At 29.7% G+C, this 14547-nt stretch overlaps 1 protein-coding gene across 2 annotated transcripts in view; it reads left to right on the top strand.

Moving 5' to 3' along the window:
- LOC129230642 (slowpoke-binding protein-like) overlaps positions 1 to 14532 on the top strand; it is a 53365-nt gene extending 38833 nt beyond the window's left edge. For both annotated transcript variants that reach the window (XM_054865059.1, XM_054865058.1), the window contains exons 9-13: positions 983 to 1036; positions 1120 to 1182; positions 4131 to 4207; positions 5627 to 5716; positions 10098 to 14532. In XM_054865059.1, the coding sequence (XP_054721034.1) occupies positions 983 to 1036; positions 1120 to 1182; positions 4131 to 4207; positions 5627 to 5716; positions 10098 to 10386 (573 nt within the window). In that variant the 3' untranslated portion in view covers positions 10387 to 14532. The remainder of the gene's footprint in view (positions 1 to 982; positions 1037 to 1119; positions 1183 to 4130; positions 4208 to 5626; positions 5717 to 10097) is intronic.
- The last annotated feature ends 15 nt before the right edge of the window (positions 14533 to 14547 follow it).

Below are 14547 nucleotides of genomic sequence, written 5' to 3'. Positions count from 1 at the left end.
TCTGTATGGAATGACCCATACCTTTTTGTTTGTTTGGTGAAACATTTATTATTGCCAAAGAAAAAACATCCGCTTCACTCGCAAAAGAACTGGCTTCCGGTATCGTGGTCGCTTGGCGCGTTAGGCCCTGAGCTGTTCAGTCTAGGATTACTGTTTTAAGGTAACCATTAATGAAATTCATTGTTTTAGCGGTTTGTTTTGAAATAAAAGAAACTTTTGATTTGTTTTTATCCAAGTGAAATGTACCACATTTTCTTTTTTTCTGATGATGATTTTTGAATGGTTCACTGCATGTTTTTTTTCGTTAGACGGATAGCTTATGATAGCGTGGTTGCTGGGCAAGTTTGGCGATAAACAATAGAGTTATGGAGTTATTTTTACATTTGAAAGATATTATTTGATGTCTTTTTTTGTTTATTTGGCGAAATATTTTATATTGCAGTAAAAACCTCTTCACTCGCTAAATAGAGTTTTAAAGCAAATGTAAATCTAATTTAATCATTTGACGAAATGTTTTGAATTCCAAAGGAACTTAAATAGTTTTTTTTTTAAAGGTGAGTACGCATTTTACATAAAGAAAAATGATCATTTCGCATCAGAGGGGGAGGGGGTGTCAATTTTTTTTTTATTCAATGGACCTCCGTTAAGTTTTTGGCACGGGCATCGCTGTGCGGGTACTGCTAGTAGTTAATAAAACAACTGCTCAGTGGGCATTGGATAAATCAAGTTGTAATAAATATACGCATTCTTTGGTGTCAGAATGCGTATATTTATTACAACTTGCAGCTTAAAACATTTTCTTTTTACTTATTTTTTTCAACAAAATGGTTCAAACACTTGATAGTTTACTGAAATGTTTTAACTTTTCAATTTACAAAATTTGAACAGAACAATGTCTGTCTGGTCCTCTAGTTTGTATGTAATAAAAATTAATGCATCTGTTCTGTAGTCATGTAATAAATTAATGTTAAAATTATTCCAGGTTTTAAGATTTATATTTGAACAAGGACGTTATCGTTACCCTTCGTTACAACAAGTATGTATTTCTTTCTCCTTTTCAATTTTCACCTACTTGTACAGTAAATTATTCACTTTTAATATTAATTTATATATATTCAGGTGGCTAGTCTGGAATTTTTTCGCCACATTGATTTGAGGGAACTTAGAGCCTTGACACCTGTGGTATGTATTTAAAAAAAATGTCTAGTTTTGTTATGCAATGCAATTTTATAGTGTTTGGCTGTATTTTAGGAATAGGATAACACATTTGTTTTTATCCTAAATACCTTTTGTCACACTTACTTTATTAAGTTCCATATATATGTTTTAGATATGTTCATATTTGAATTGTTATATCTTCATGTAGTTTTATTTAAATGAATATATTAATATTAATATAATTTGAAACATTAATTAACATAAATAAAATAAAGGATAAAGTTAAAAATGCAGTTAAATTATTTTTGATTGAAAAAGTAAATTAAAAAAAAAATGTAAAATAAATTATACTTTTTTTATGAAAAAAATGTATAAGGATCTTTCCAAAATGAAATCCCTTTTGAAAATTATGAAAAGTCAGATATTTTATCTTGTTTAAGAATGTTGCAAAATATTAGAGCTGAAATCTGCAGTTTATGCACTAAAAGTCTTTTTGTTTTTGCATTGATAAAAATATTGAAGCAATGTAACATTAATGCTTTTGATTGCAATTAAAGTCATCCATTCATTTTCTACTTGAAACATTTCTATGAAGTGATTTTCCTTTCTTTATTTAAATTTATCATGTGTAAATTGAGTATATCTGAATTTTAATCATTTTAGTCTTTTGTTATTTGTGTATGTGTGTTTGTTATAGATTTTCAGATCTAAATTTTGGAATGTTACATAACATCAAAATCAATTTCCAAAGTATTTGTAATTTCTTTTTAATTCCCAAAGTACTATTGCTTTCACTTTTTTACTAAAACTATTCCCCCTCCTCCTCCATTTTAGCTTTGTAATTTATTTCTTTCATCAACATATTGATCATCACAGATTTATGAGTGCAATAGTTGGAAAAGATTATTGGTACTTTATTCTTTTAAGATTTATTAAAATAATTGTTTTACAGTACAATCTCATTAATTCGTACTAAATGAGACCAAAGGTAATCCGAATGATCTAAAATCCAGATAATTCAGGTAAAATGCAGGGTGAAAGTTAGTCGACTTTTTGACGTATTTCCCTTTTTGAAAAAAACTTTGAGAGTGAAACGGAGCAAAATAAAAGTTACAAAGCATTAAGTAGTCAGGGAAGGAGTGAAATCTAGAAAATTTCTTCCCAAATTAACTTTTTAATTTAATTTGTGTTACAAATCATATTGAACAGAAAACTACTAATCCATTGCCTAATGATAAAAAGTAAATTTTTTTAAAAATTAAGTAAGATTATCTACTATAATTTTATTTCTCAAGCACTCTTCATCATTCTTCATTGTGTTTATTTATGTTTTATATTTATCCTTAATCCTAATTTACTTAAAATCTAAATTAGGGCACCCCCTTTAACTTTTCACCTTAAGAAGTTTTGCAACTTTCACCCCTGGTAGTACGAGAATAAGCAAAACCAATCCTTAAGCAAACTCACCATTCATTACATCAAAACCATATTTTGCAACAAAATTACTTAGAATTGTTTCAAAGCCATTAAAAAAAACAATTTTCCACACAATTTCTTTACCAAAAACTGGTTTTAACTTGTGCTGTCTGAACAAAGCACAATCATCTAAATGCTTTTTCATCATATTATTTCAGCTTCATTAGTGTTTGTTATATAATCATAATGTATTGTACTATGGCAGGAGCTCTATATTTAATCAAAATAAAAAGTAAATGTGCATCGTACTTACAGTTTCGTTCTTGCTTAATTAAAAGTTACCTATGTGACAGCGTAGTAAATAGGTGCTATCACATCGTAGTTTGTGATTCGTGAATGAAAAACGATACAATATCATAAATTGCATTAAAAATTTTACGATGCAAAAAAAAAAAAAAAAATCAGTACAGTTGCCGCCGCTTATGTAAATGATGTTTGTTCTAAACAGATTTGATTCCATAAAGCCGCTGATTCAATAAAGCGGTTAGTTCAATAAAGCTGGATTTTGTTCTGTTCTTGGCAATTAAATTCATTTAAGCATTTGAAGCAATTAACCACTGATTCAATTAACCAGCATTCCGCTGTACTTTAAAAATGTGAATGACAAAACTAGATGTCGATGCAGTGTCCTTAATGATTTTTGATAACTATTTTTATTAATAAACAGGGTGCAAACGATTTTAATTTTTAAAATGAAATTAAATAAAATGTTTGAAAATTTTCATGCCATAAATATTTTATTATTTGTAGAATCACCCATTTGCTCCAGTTCTTCTATTTTGTAGAAGTTGGTGATACAAGTTTGTAACTGAAGTCATTGTTCCAAACTTTTTTAATGTACACACTAAATATTACATTTCTTAAAATTTGTTCGTTTTCTTGTTGAAAATGCAATTGCAAATGTCGTAAAACTGCTCTTCAATTTTACAAAACTGCTCCAAAATATTATAATTTGAGAAGCAGTACCACTCCTCAAAATGAAATGCAGTGAAACCTGTGTAAGTTGACCACTTGTGTTCAGTACGTTAGTGCTCAACTTGGACAGATGGTCAACTTATAGAGGTTGATATATAGGGTATAGGACTAATTCTGTACCTGAAAAACAGTAGTCAACAAGTGTTCAACTTTACAAGTTTTATTGTACCTATTTCCTACACTGCTTTATGAACATAATTTTTTTTGAAAAGGCTATAAATTTGAGCCAGATAAACAAGGTTCTACTGTATGTTCAAGTGTGGTAACCTTTGTCTACCTAATTGTGGGATAAATTTTATTACACATTTTTTTGACCCCTATGTCACACTAGTGGTATCCATTGATTATCATGTTGGTCAGTAAATTTTGTTAAAATTCTCTAGCGTGCTGAAATCATTATTAGTTTTATTTTTCAAAGATTTAACAAATGTTCAAAATAAATGTTAAAAAGGAAAGTAAATATTGAGCATTGTATATATAAATTTGAAGGAAATAACTTAACTGATGTTTTTTAATTTTAGGCTGCTATTAAAGCAAAATTAAGTCCAGCTGCACGATCAATATTAAAAGATGTCAGAAGGCACCAGAAAGTTAGAAGGTAATTTAATTTTTGAAACTAAAGTGTTAAGAAATTTCCTGAATTTTGGTATTAAGTAATGTATTTTATTTTAATGTTTAAAATTATTGGTTACATCTTTATGACTGCTTCTTGCAGCATTTTGGGCCTGGGTGAGTAAATTTGTTGAAGCAGTTAGCTTCTAGCGCCCTACATCTTTTTCATACTCTTATTTTTGTTTTATTGATTAGTGTAGATTTACTCTGTTTATATTGCTTACCTTCTTTTGCTTAGCTTTTTAAATGCTAGTTTAGATGTGCAATTGCTAGTAAAATGGCATCATATTTTATGAAGTTTGGTTCTTAGAAACTTTCTGTATACAATTCCTTATAGTTACTGTAATATTTTCTTCTAAAGATCATTGTTATGCTAAAATTTTAAGAATTTCTTAAATTAACTATTTAGATTCAAAATAATAATCGTTTTTTATGTGTTTGAAAATTTACATTATTGAATCTTCTGTTGCAATATGTAAATGTGATACATTTCCTCAAAGTACAGAAAAAGCAAATGAAACTGTGCAAATAGATAGTGAAAGAAAAAGAGAGCAGTAGAAACTGTATTGCATTAGTAGATCAATCACACATAACTAAAGTATACAATTAACTTAGAAAGATTTAAAGTAAGCCAAATAAAAGGGAAGAGGTCTTCTACACTTAGATGGTTGCATCCAAGCCTGGATTCCGAAAAATGGGATTTTTTTTTTGTGAAGGATCAGAACAAAAATATTTTTAAAATGAGTGCTCAGGACTTGAAAATCCCAATATGCCTAATGCACTGGAGTTATTAGTAAGATATAAAAAAAGATATATAAAAACAACATACGAAAATTGAAATTGGTTCCTAGCTTAACATGAAAGCAGTTAAAACGCAAAGAAAAATAGCACCTGCAAACTTACATTTAAATAACAAAAAGCAAGGTACACATGCCGTGCTCTTTTTTTTTCTTTACCATTCTCAACTTTTGTGCTTTTGCTTCTCTGATATTTTATCTATATTCTTATTCCTTTATATTTGATGGTTAATTGATGTAAGTCATGTGACATTGTATAAATTACTTGCATACATATAATAAGTAAGTAGATTTTTAGATTTTTTAGAAACATCAAAACCAATTAAATTTAATTTCATCTGTGCAATAATTGCATTGCGTGTATTTTTTTAAAAATAAATTTGTTATCTAATCTTAGAAAGAAATGAATTAAGCAGATATTGATTGCATTTATTGATTTGTTGCCTAACTTACTATAGTGTAGCCTTTCATAGTAGCTGATCTATCAAATTTGATTTAACTCCTGAGCTTTTGCCAATTGGGCAATTTTCATAAGTAGCCCTTTTTAAATTTGAGAATATAATTGAATTCAATCCGTAAATTGCTCTAAATTTGAACTTCATGTACAGATGCAGCAGCAAACGCTCCCAATCAATGCCTGCTATAGAAGTAGAGTCACAGGATGGCAGAGAAAGTAGAAGTTCAGGTAGTAGTAACAGGTAAATTATATTTAAAATTTTCTTTCAAAATGTGGACATAATTGCTGAAACTGAATTTTCCCTTTTTTTGAGATGAAATTAAAAAAGGTAATCATTTGGTTTTCTATTTTAGAACTAAGGAAAATAAACAGAAATCAGAAAACAACTTTGCAAGGATCTTTTTTATTTTTTAACATGTTTTCTTTGAAATTTGAAATGTATTGAATTCTAATAGAGAAAAATTTCAAATTGATTTTATTTTGAGCATAGTAATCTCATAGTTTGCTATTATTATGCCAATGCAAAATCTGAAAAGTAAAAATGTTTTTTTTTTCCCTCCCAACAAATTTTGAAAAAATAAAAAATTGATTCTTAAGTTTAGTTTTAATGTCATCTAGTTCAAAATTAATTTCAAAAGACTAATGTTTTCTTTTTATAATACTAGGGGCTCCACTCCTGCTCGTTAACCTTCACAAACTCCCGAAAAGTGCTTTGCAATCCTATTTCATTTATGAAGATTCAAATCATTCTGCTTGGAAGAATCAGATTAAAATAAGCATTATAAATTAAAAGAAAATGAAAACATTGCTCCCTTTCCTATGGAAAATATAATTTTAATTTAAGAGTTCATTATAATTAGAACAATATGAAAATCTCGCTCCCATCGGAAGGAAAGAGAACTTGTATGAAGTATGCCAAACAATGTTATTTCAAAATCAAATGCTTTGAAGAGCATCCCTCTCTTGGGATCCAAACTATCTTTTCCAAATTTCAGTTATAGTTAGTTGCTTAGAGGATTCTGAGCTTAGCAAAATGACTGTTTTAAACGTTTGAAATGTTATTTATAAATTGTGGTTCTGTATTAACATTTCTCTTTTTCAGCTTCATGTTTAAATTGAGTTTAGCCTAGGATTCTTTTCTTAGAAATCCTTATATCTCCTGAAAAGAATAATAATTCCCTCTTTGAGAAAACTGAAATAAACTCAATCTTCTGCAGAAAAAAAGCTCATTCAAATGACATAGAATGCTAGAAGGTGTGGGAAATTGTTCATCCCCTTAGTAGGCAATTATGTGAAATTTTAGCTTAAAAATTTAATTACTAAAACAGTAATTCAAAATTGAAAAAAAAAAAAAAAAAAAAAAAAAAAAAAAAAAAAAAAAAGATCCCCCCCCTCCAAGTTTTGAAGTAATTTTGTACCAAATTTCAAGGCTGTAAGTACTGTCAGGTCTCCTGAGCATGGGACAGCATACAGACAAAATTTCAGACTTTGTAGCGGCTTTGAAGAAAAATCACAATGCAATATTATTAAAATACCAAGACAAAAACAAGATAGTTTTATTTTTTCTTATGTGTGTATACATATGTAATTATGCATTTATGTATTTGTGCAACTGTCAGAAGTAAGCACACTACATGTAGTAACGCTCAGTGGCGTATATATGTTTTTATTTTGGAGGGGGCTCATTTACCAAAATTAGCTCCCCCCCGTTTTTTTTTTTTTTTTTTTTTTTTGTGAGAGGAAGAAGAGCAACAGTGCCCTGATATTCTCTTTTTTTTTCGAGCTGTGTCAAGGACTTCATACTGTCAACCATTGGCGCAACCAAAAAATTATTTTAGGGGGGCACTCTTAAAAAATTTGTCGCTTCTGATGGTGGGGGGGGGGGGGAGGGTGTTTGGGAGTTCTCTCCCGAAAGTTTTTTGGAATTGTAGTCCTAGGAACGAACTTTTAGACAGTCTCTGGTGATGCTACAGGGAAGAAAAATTCGTGGCCCTTCTGCGGAAATTTTTAGAAATTGAAATCTTAAAAACGCCATTATAGGATATACTTTTTGACGTTAGTATAATGAAAGGAATAGAACTTTTTGAAGCTAGCCCCGATTGATTTTTTTAAAAAAATGTAACGAAATCCATCACCCTTCCGCCCAATTTTTCGATATTGAATTTAAAAAAACGCAGTTTCAGACTAACTTTGATGATGTAACAGGCAGGGCGGTTTTGGGGCTCTCCAAAAAAACTATTTTGAAATCAAAGTTGTAAAAAACCAAGTTTTAAAGAGATATTCAGTGATACTACGTGGGGGGATTTAAATGCTCTCCACCTTAAATTTTTCGAAATTGTAGTTTTTTCATTTTCTGATTTCATACGGGAGCAGTCGGGACCTCGTCCGAAATTTTTTTGTAATTGAAGTCTTAAAAGTGCGACTGTGGACCATATTTGTAACGTTAGGGGTTCGGCCTTTGATAAAAATTGAAGCTCCATAAACGCAACCTAAAACGATTTCCGAAGCTTTCAGAAAGCAAGGCGTTTGGTAATTCTCCCCTGGAAATTTTTCGATATTGAAGCCCAGGAACCGGTGTTTGAGAAGCTCTTTAATGGCTTTAGTAAGTGGAGGGGGGCTTGCGAAGTGTAGTATTTTGAAGACTTTCTTATTTTCAGATTAACTAGGAAAAAGGGGGAAAAATGGGACAGGGAGAGGTGGGGGTGGAGCTGAAAGAAATGGACGTAATGGAGATGTTGGATGTAATTACCTGATCAATAGTCAGTAACTTTTGAAAATTTTTATTGTAAGGTTCTTTTCAAAAGCAATTCAGATTTTTTCCCCCCCAACATTAGCAATCTTTGGAAAGGAAGAGTTCGAGAATTCTCCCCTGAAAAGTAAAACAATATTTCATGTCTTTTTTGGAGACGTTTAGAGGTACGGAGTGGTTTTTATAGATCTTTCTCCGAAACTTTTCAAAATTGAAATCTTAAAGGCACAATTTCACACTATTTTTGGTAGTAGCCTTACTGAAAGGGTGTTGGTTCGGGAGCCCTACTCCAGAAAGGTTTTGAAATTGATGTCCAAAAAACACCTTAATAAATGTGTTTTTTTTCGACATCTATTTCCATTATTGCTGCAACCGAACAATTAAAACTTATTTTAAATTTCTTGCAGGGGACGAGAGTTAAAGCGATAAACATTTTGAAATCCCTTCTTTTCAAATAGACTAGGACGAAAGAAAAAGGTGTGGGGGGGGGGGGGTGGAAGAAAGAGAGGGGAACTTAATTTGCTAAGCAGTAAGCTGCATCTCTTTAAAAAAAAATAATTTAAATATTTATTTTTAAAAGAATTGATATTTTCCCCCCAACATTATTTGCTTTTCTTTTTGATAAAAAACTTTGCTTTCCCAAGACATTCTTTTTTGAGTAAAGGGTACGGATCTCCTGGCTCCTTCTGGAACCGTATTGCCTGGTGCCATCTGACGCGCCAACTCGAGGCAGCCTTTGAAGAATTAGAATTTTCTCACGCCATCCTTGTCTAATTATATATATATATATATATATATATATATATATATATATATATATATATATAAAAATATATATATATATTATTGTTACTATCATATTTATTTCTTCTTTTTTTATTGGTAGCTAAAAGTTTGGAAATTTGGGAGCGCAACTAAAACCAAAAATAACTACCTTTATTTAAATTTTTCCCCAGATTTTGGAGGGGGCCGGGCCCCCTCAGCCCCTCCCTTATGTATGCCCTTGGTAACGCTACTGTAGTAATTATTTTTTAGTAGATTGTAGTGTAGCACACCACTTTAAAAAATGTAGAGTAGTGATGAGTTTTGCAATACAAAAATATAGTATCTTGTAGCAATTTCTGGAAACTCCTTTTAAATAAAGTTTTATAAAAGGTTAAAATGAATCTGACTGGTGCAAATTTTACACAAGTACATCAGGGAATGCAATAAGAAATAATGAAAATATAAGACTCATAAAAATTTGTCATCTCTTATTTCATTCTAGTACGTGCATGTTTTAAGAAATAACATGAAAATGAAAAGTTTGGCCCCAACCATGAACTTGCATGAATAGTTCAGAATTCTAGGCCCAAAAACCTTAACTTGCACATTAGGACTAGATGTCAGCACTGTGGGGAAAAAACAAAAGAGGAAAGATAAATACCAGTTAAATGCAGCAAGTTAATTTACAAAGTAAACAACAATTGCAAAGCAGAACATTTTAGATTAGCCCTCAGCATAAATGCACATCGGCAGAATCGAAAGTTGTGTGGAAAATTAATTGCTTCTTGGAGAAAATAGTTATTTTGATGCAGAATTGGCACTATTCTAGTTTAGAAATAAATAAAACAAATATATCAGAACAAAAAGCCAAAAAAGAAGGAAAAATGAAGACGAAATATTTTTTATCAGGAAAATTAGGACAACTATGAACTCGGCAATTTCTTTGACAAAACTTTTTTTTTTTAATATATAGAGAAAACATATCCATACTATGTTGACCTTTTTCAGTTCAAATTTCTTCACAAAACAACAAAAGTTTTTATTTACAAATACGACACTGCTGTTAAATAGTTTTCTCCTATTTACCAATGACTGTTATTTATTTTAGGGCTTCAAAAAAGAAAAAGAAGAGAGCTCTGACTTCTTCCGAGACCATAGCAGGAGAATTGAATGCTGGTTCTCAGTTACAATCTATGCCTTTTCATGATGTTGAAGGATCACTTGTTTCAACTGCCACTACTTCTCACTCAGGTTCTGCTGATTATTTTACTCCTCCTACAACACCTCAACCTGTACCTAAGCCTCAAGTTAGTCAAGCACATGCTCTTTTATTGCAAGAAATACAAACTGGTTTTAAACTGAAGAAAACTTCAAAGTTAAATGATCCTGAAGTTTAAATTATGCAATGAATATTTTTTGGTCATGAATTATAAGCAACTATTAAAGCCCTCAATATCCTGGTGGGCTAAGTTTCTATATAAGAACACGAAAAAGAATGTTAGAATAAAAATTTATGAGTACTAAAACTAGAGAGAGGAATTTGATTTTGAAGTATTGCAAGATAATTGAAGAATTTATCATCTGAAAGGAATTGTAAAGGCTTCTTCATGGCACTGAAGACAATACTGAAAATAGTCAAAATGATAAAATCAAATCTGATAAGATAATGAACTTGTTACTGTATTTTCTTTTGTGCGCATCTATTATTGTACGCCAATCTTATTTTTTCAAAATGAAAATTCAGGAAATTTTATTAATTTGGTCTTAATTTGTAATTTTTTTAAAGATTAAAAAAATTCCTTTTCTAAAAAGTGTTGGTTGCAAGACAAAATTTTGTATTTTTTTTTACATTTATGAAATTTATTTGTTGTAATTTTACCTTTTCATGATTAATTTTCTCATAAGTGCAAACATTCCATTTGTTGTGATAAAAGCATCTATTTAATTTTGATATTTTTTACATTAAAAACAAACTTTTTTTTTGATGGATATCAAAGTTTAAATTGAAAAAAATCTTTATTTTTGAACATTGAATTGAATTATTACATGTGTTCGTACTACACTAATGTTTTTAAAAAAATCATTATATATAGTGTATTTTTGTGATCAATTTGTTGGTTCCATTTGCAACAACTCCATTCTTTTTAACGACTAATACTGTTTGGTTTCTGCATTCAAAGCAGCATAATAATATTATGTTTTAAAATGTTTAAAAAAAAAGTTCTTGGTATTCTACATTATTTTTCTTTGTTAAATACTAAGTTCTGTTAAAAGGCTAGGGCATATTAATAAAATTATTATTTCTTGAAAGAACATTTTCATTATAAAAAAAAAAAAAAAACTCATTTTTTTAAATCTGAAGTTTGTGCTAAAATTAAAGAAAAAAAAACCTTATCAAAATTTAAACAGGGAGAAATATTTATTAATGTCTTATTACTTAATTGTAGATAAGTATTCTTCACTATTAAACAAGTGCCTGGAATGAAAAGAACTTTTCAAGATGTATACATTAAATATAAAATGTTAAAAATGATCACTGAGCAGACATTGGTTTATAACTGGACATGCTGCATATTTATTGCATTAGATGGGCTGAATTTTTCAATTTTGCCATTTCCTGTTCATTTAAAATCCTATACGAGTATTATCAAAGATATTTTAGAAATTTGAATATATTATGGACTTATCTTCGCCTTCAAGGCGTTAAAAATCATAAAGATCAATAGATCAACCTTTTCCGAATGGAAAACTGGGAAAGCTTTCCCCCTTGCATTCGTGAAATTAATGTTGTGTGACACCTTCTCATTAACAAGATGATGGCTGTCACATCCAATCCAGAAAAACAATGAGCACACATTAATACAGAAAACTATCAATCTAGAAAAAGGGGAAAGAAGTTCTCACGACATACATCCTAAGCCCATGGTTGGTGAGAGTACATTGTCTCACCCATAAAATTAAAGTTAACAGATTTCAAAACAAATGTAAATAATATTTATTTAATAGGTCTTGATCCTCATACATCTATTCTGTAACATTTATTGTTTGAGTGTTTTGTCTAATCTCATTTGATTTCTTATATTTAAAGCTAAATATTTTAATAACTTCCTTAGCCCCATTTCATTTCAAGGATTTCTATTGTGTATTTGTTCCTCTGAAGTTCTTATTATTTTCAAAAACATCTTTTTGCGAACAATATTTCTCCCCAGTAGGTAATTGTATCTAAAAGTATTTCAGTCTAACATTGATATCAAACACTTCATAGCATTCAGTTACTACTTTGTTATGATGTCTACCAATATACATCATTTTTTAGTATGAATTATATCCATTCAATGTTTTTTTTTAGAATGAACAAAATACTTCTCAGCAATTAATATGGGCCATTTCATGAAAAAGTCAACCCATTGTCCCGCACATAACGGTTCATATATTTCATTAAAAAGTAATGATTTTAAAGGGTAATGACGAAATTTTTGCTTAAGAAATCACATGTAAATTTGTAATTTATTAAGCAGAAAAAATTTGTTCATTAATAATTTAAAGTTTCATTTTTAATGAACTGTATGAGGCGTTACATGCAGGACAAAATGACAGTTTTCCGTGGAATGGCCATGTCATTCTGTATTAAATCAATTATATGAAATATCCTATTAATTTTGGGTAATGTGGAAAAAATATTTGCTTGTTTACGGAAAGTATTTGCATCGTTGAGTGAGCATCTATTTTTTGTGATTCTTCCTATTATTTATTTCATTTAAAATACATACAGGGACAGATTAAAAAAAATCAATTTGGAGAGAGAAACAAAAAGTAAGAATGGTTCTCCCGCAAAGTATTTTTTAAATGGTTTTTGGGATCCCTCAAAATAAATTTTGAAGGAAAAAAACTAAAAGCACTAATTTACTTCTAATGAGGATGTACATCCTAAAAACATTTTTAACCAATAAAATCCTAAATAATTCCACCAAATGCCATAATAATGAGAAACTTATGTCATAATGAGAATAACACAAGGACTCTAAGTCAATAGACTCTTAACCGTTATGGTTGGCTTTTTAATATTGATTTATACTTTCTTCATAGGGTAAAAGTTAATCCCTGCTTGGTTTATTTGATTACAATGTAATAACAATGATGATGATACCCTTCCACAAGCAAATATGTTATACTGCTGAAAACCGCCAAAATGTTAGAAAAAAGGAAATCGTTTGTACTTCTGATTTTTCAACAATGAAAATGGTCAGTAGAACATATCATAATTCTTTTTCACCACAGGGAAACAAAATACTGTTTCCCTTGTTTCATGCATTAGGGCTAAGCATATGAATTTCCTAAGAACAAGAGTAAATCTAAAAATTATTTCATGAAAAAGAGGAGCAAAAAATAAGACTAATTGAAATGTTGAAATAAAAAACAAAATTGCAAAAGGTGGAGAGTTGCAGAACCAGATTTTTATACCTCATGTTATGAATGGTATTTTATCCATTGAAATTTACTTAAACTACTTTTGGAAATTGAAAGTAATACAATATAACCTCGATTTAATGATTGTCAAGGGACTGGAAAAAGTTTTTGTTAAATAGAGGATATCGTTAAATCGAGGAGCATAGACATTTAATGCAGTCAAATACGGACCAGTGTTATGTATCATTAAATAGAGGAAATTGTTACATTGAAGTTATACTGTATACTATTCTATGAATTCAGTGCGTTGTAGTTCCATAAATCACTGTTCAAATAGGGACAAAAGAATTTTATCTTGTAACAAGAAGCTATGGCAGTGTATAATTATCAGGAGTAAAATCATTGCTAGCAAGCCAAAGCTAAAGACAAACAAACATCAACTACAGATAAGAGTGATTTGAGTAAAAAGATCCATAACATATGTTAATGGACGAACTTACATGCTGAAGTTTTAAAAATGTCTTGAAGATTTTTGTAGTTTATAATGTTTCAGAAATTAGATTTTCAGGCTTGAAAGAGATTAACCTACATTTTTGTTTAATATGTCTTAATTTAAGGGAAGTTGATAAGAATTTAACATGAATGCTTGCTTTCATCTTGTCTTTAAGCTGGCTAATTAAGGTGCTAATACATAAAAAATTCTGCTCACTTTCCACTTATTAAATATTATGAACTTAATACAGCTAAAAACTGAAGAGAGTTTTTCTTAGCCTAAATGAATTATGTGTTTTCTTCATCTTTCACATAAAAAGCATTTGGATACACAATCTTGAAAAGATTAACTTTAATTTTCCATCATTTCTTTTTGTGTGTGTTTCTTTGTTATAGAGTCATGACGCATTTAAAAGATTTTTTACTTATTCAACTTTGATTTTGATATGTGTTTGCTTTGTTTTACAATGCTTAATTTTTCATGTGTTATCTTTTGTTGTAATGAATTATATTTTTTAGAACTTTCTTTCCCGGTTGTTTTAAATAGTGTAACATGAACTCAATTAGTTTTCTATTTTTAAGTATTTTGAGATTTTTACAAAATGTACAATTGTTGACTTGTTAGCAATAAATCAATTGTTGAAATAAAACTTGATTCT

This window comes from Uloborus diversus, chromosome 9 (assembly GCF_026930045.1).
Source record: "Uloborus diversus isolate 005 chromosome 9, Udiv.v.3.1, whole genome shotgun sequence".
NCBI classification, from domain to species: domain Eukaryota; kingdom Metazoa; phylum Arthropoda; class Arachnida; order Araneae; family Uloboridae; genus Uloborus; species Uloborus diversus.
Note: the sequence above shows the minus strand (reverse complement) of the source record. Positions and strands in the feature narration are given on the sequence as shown.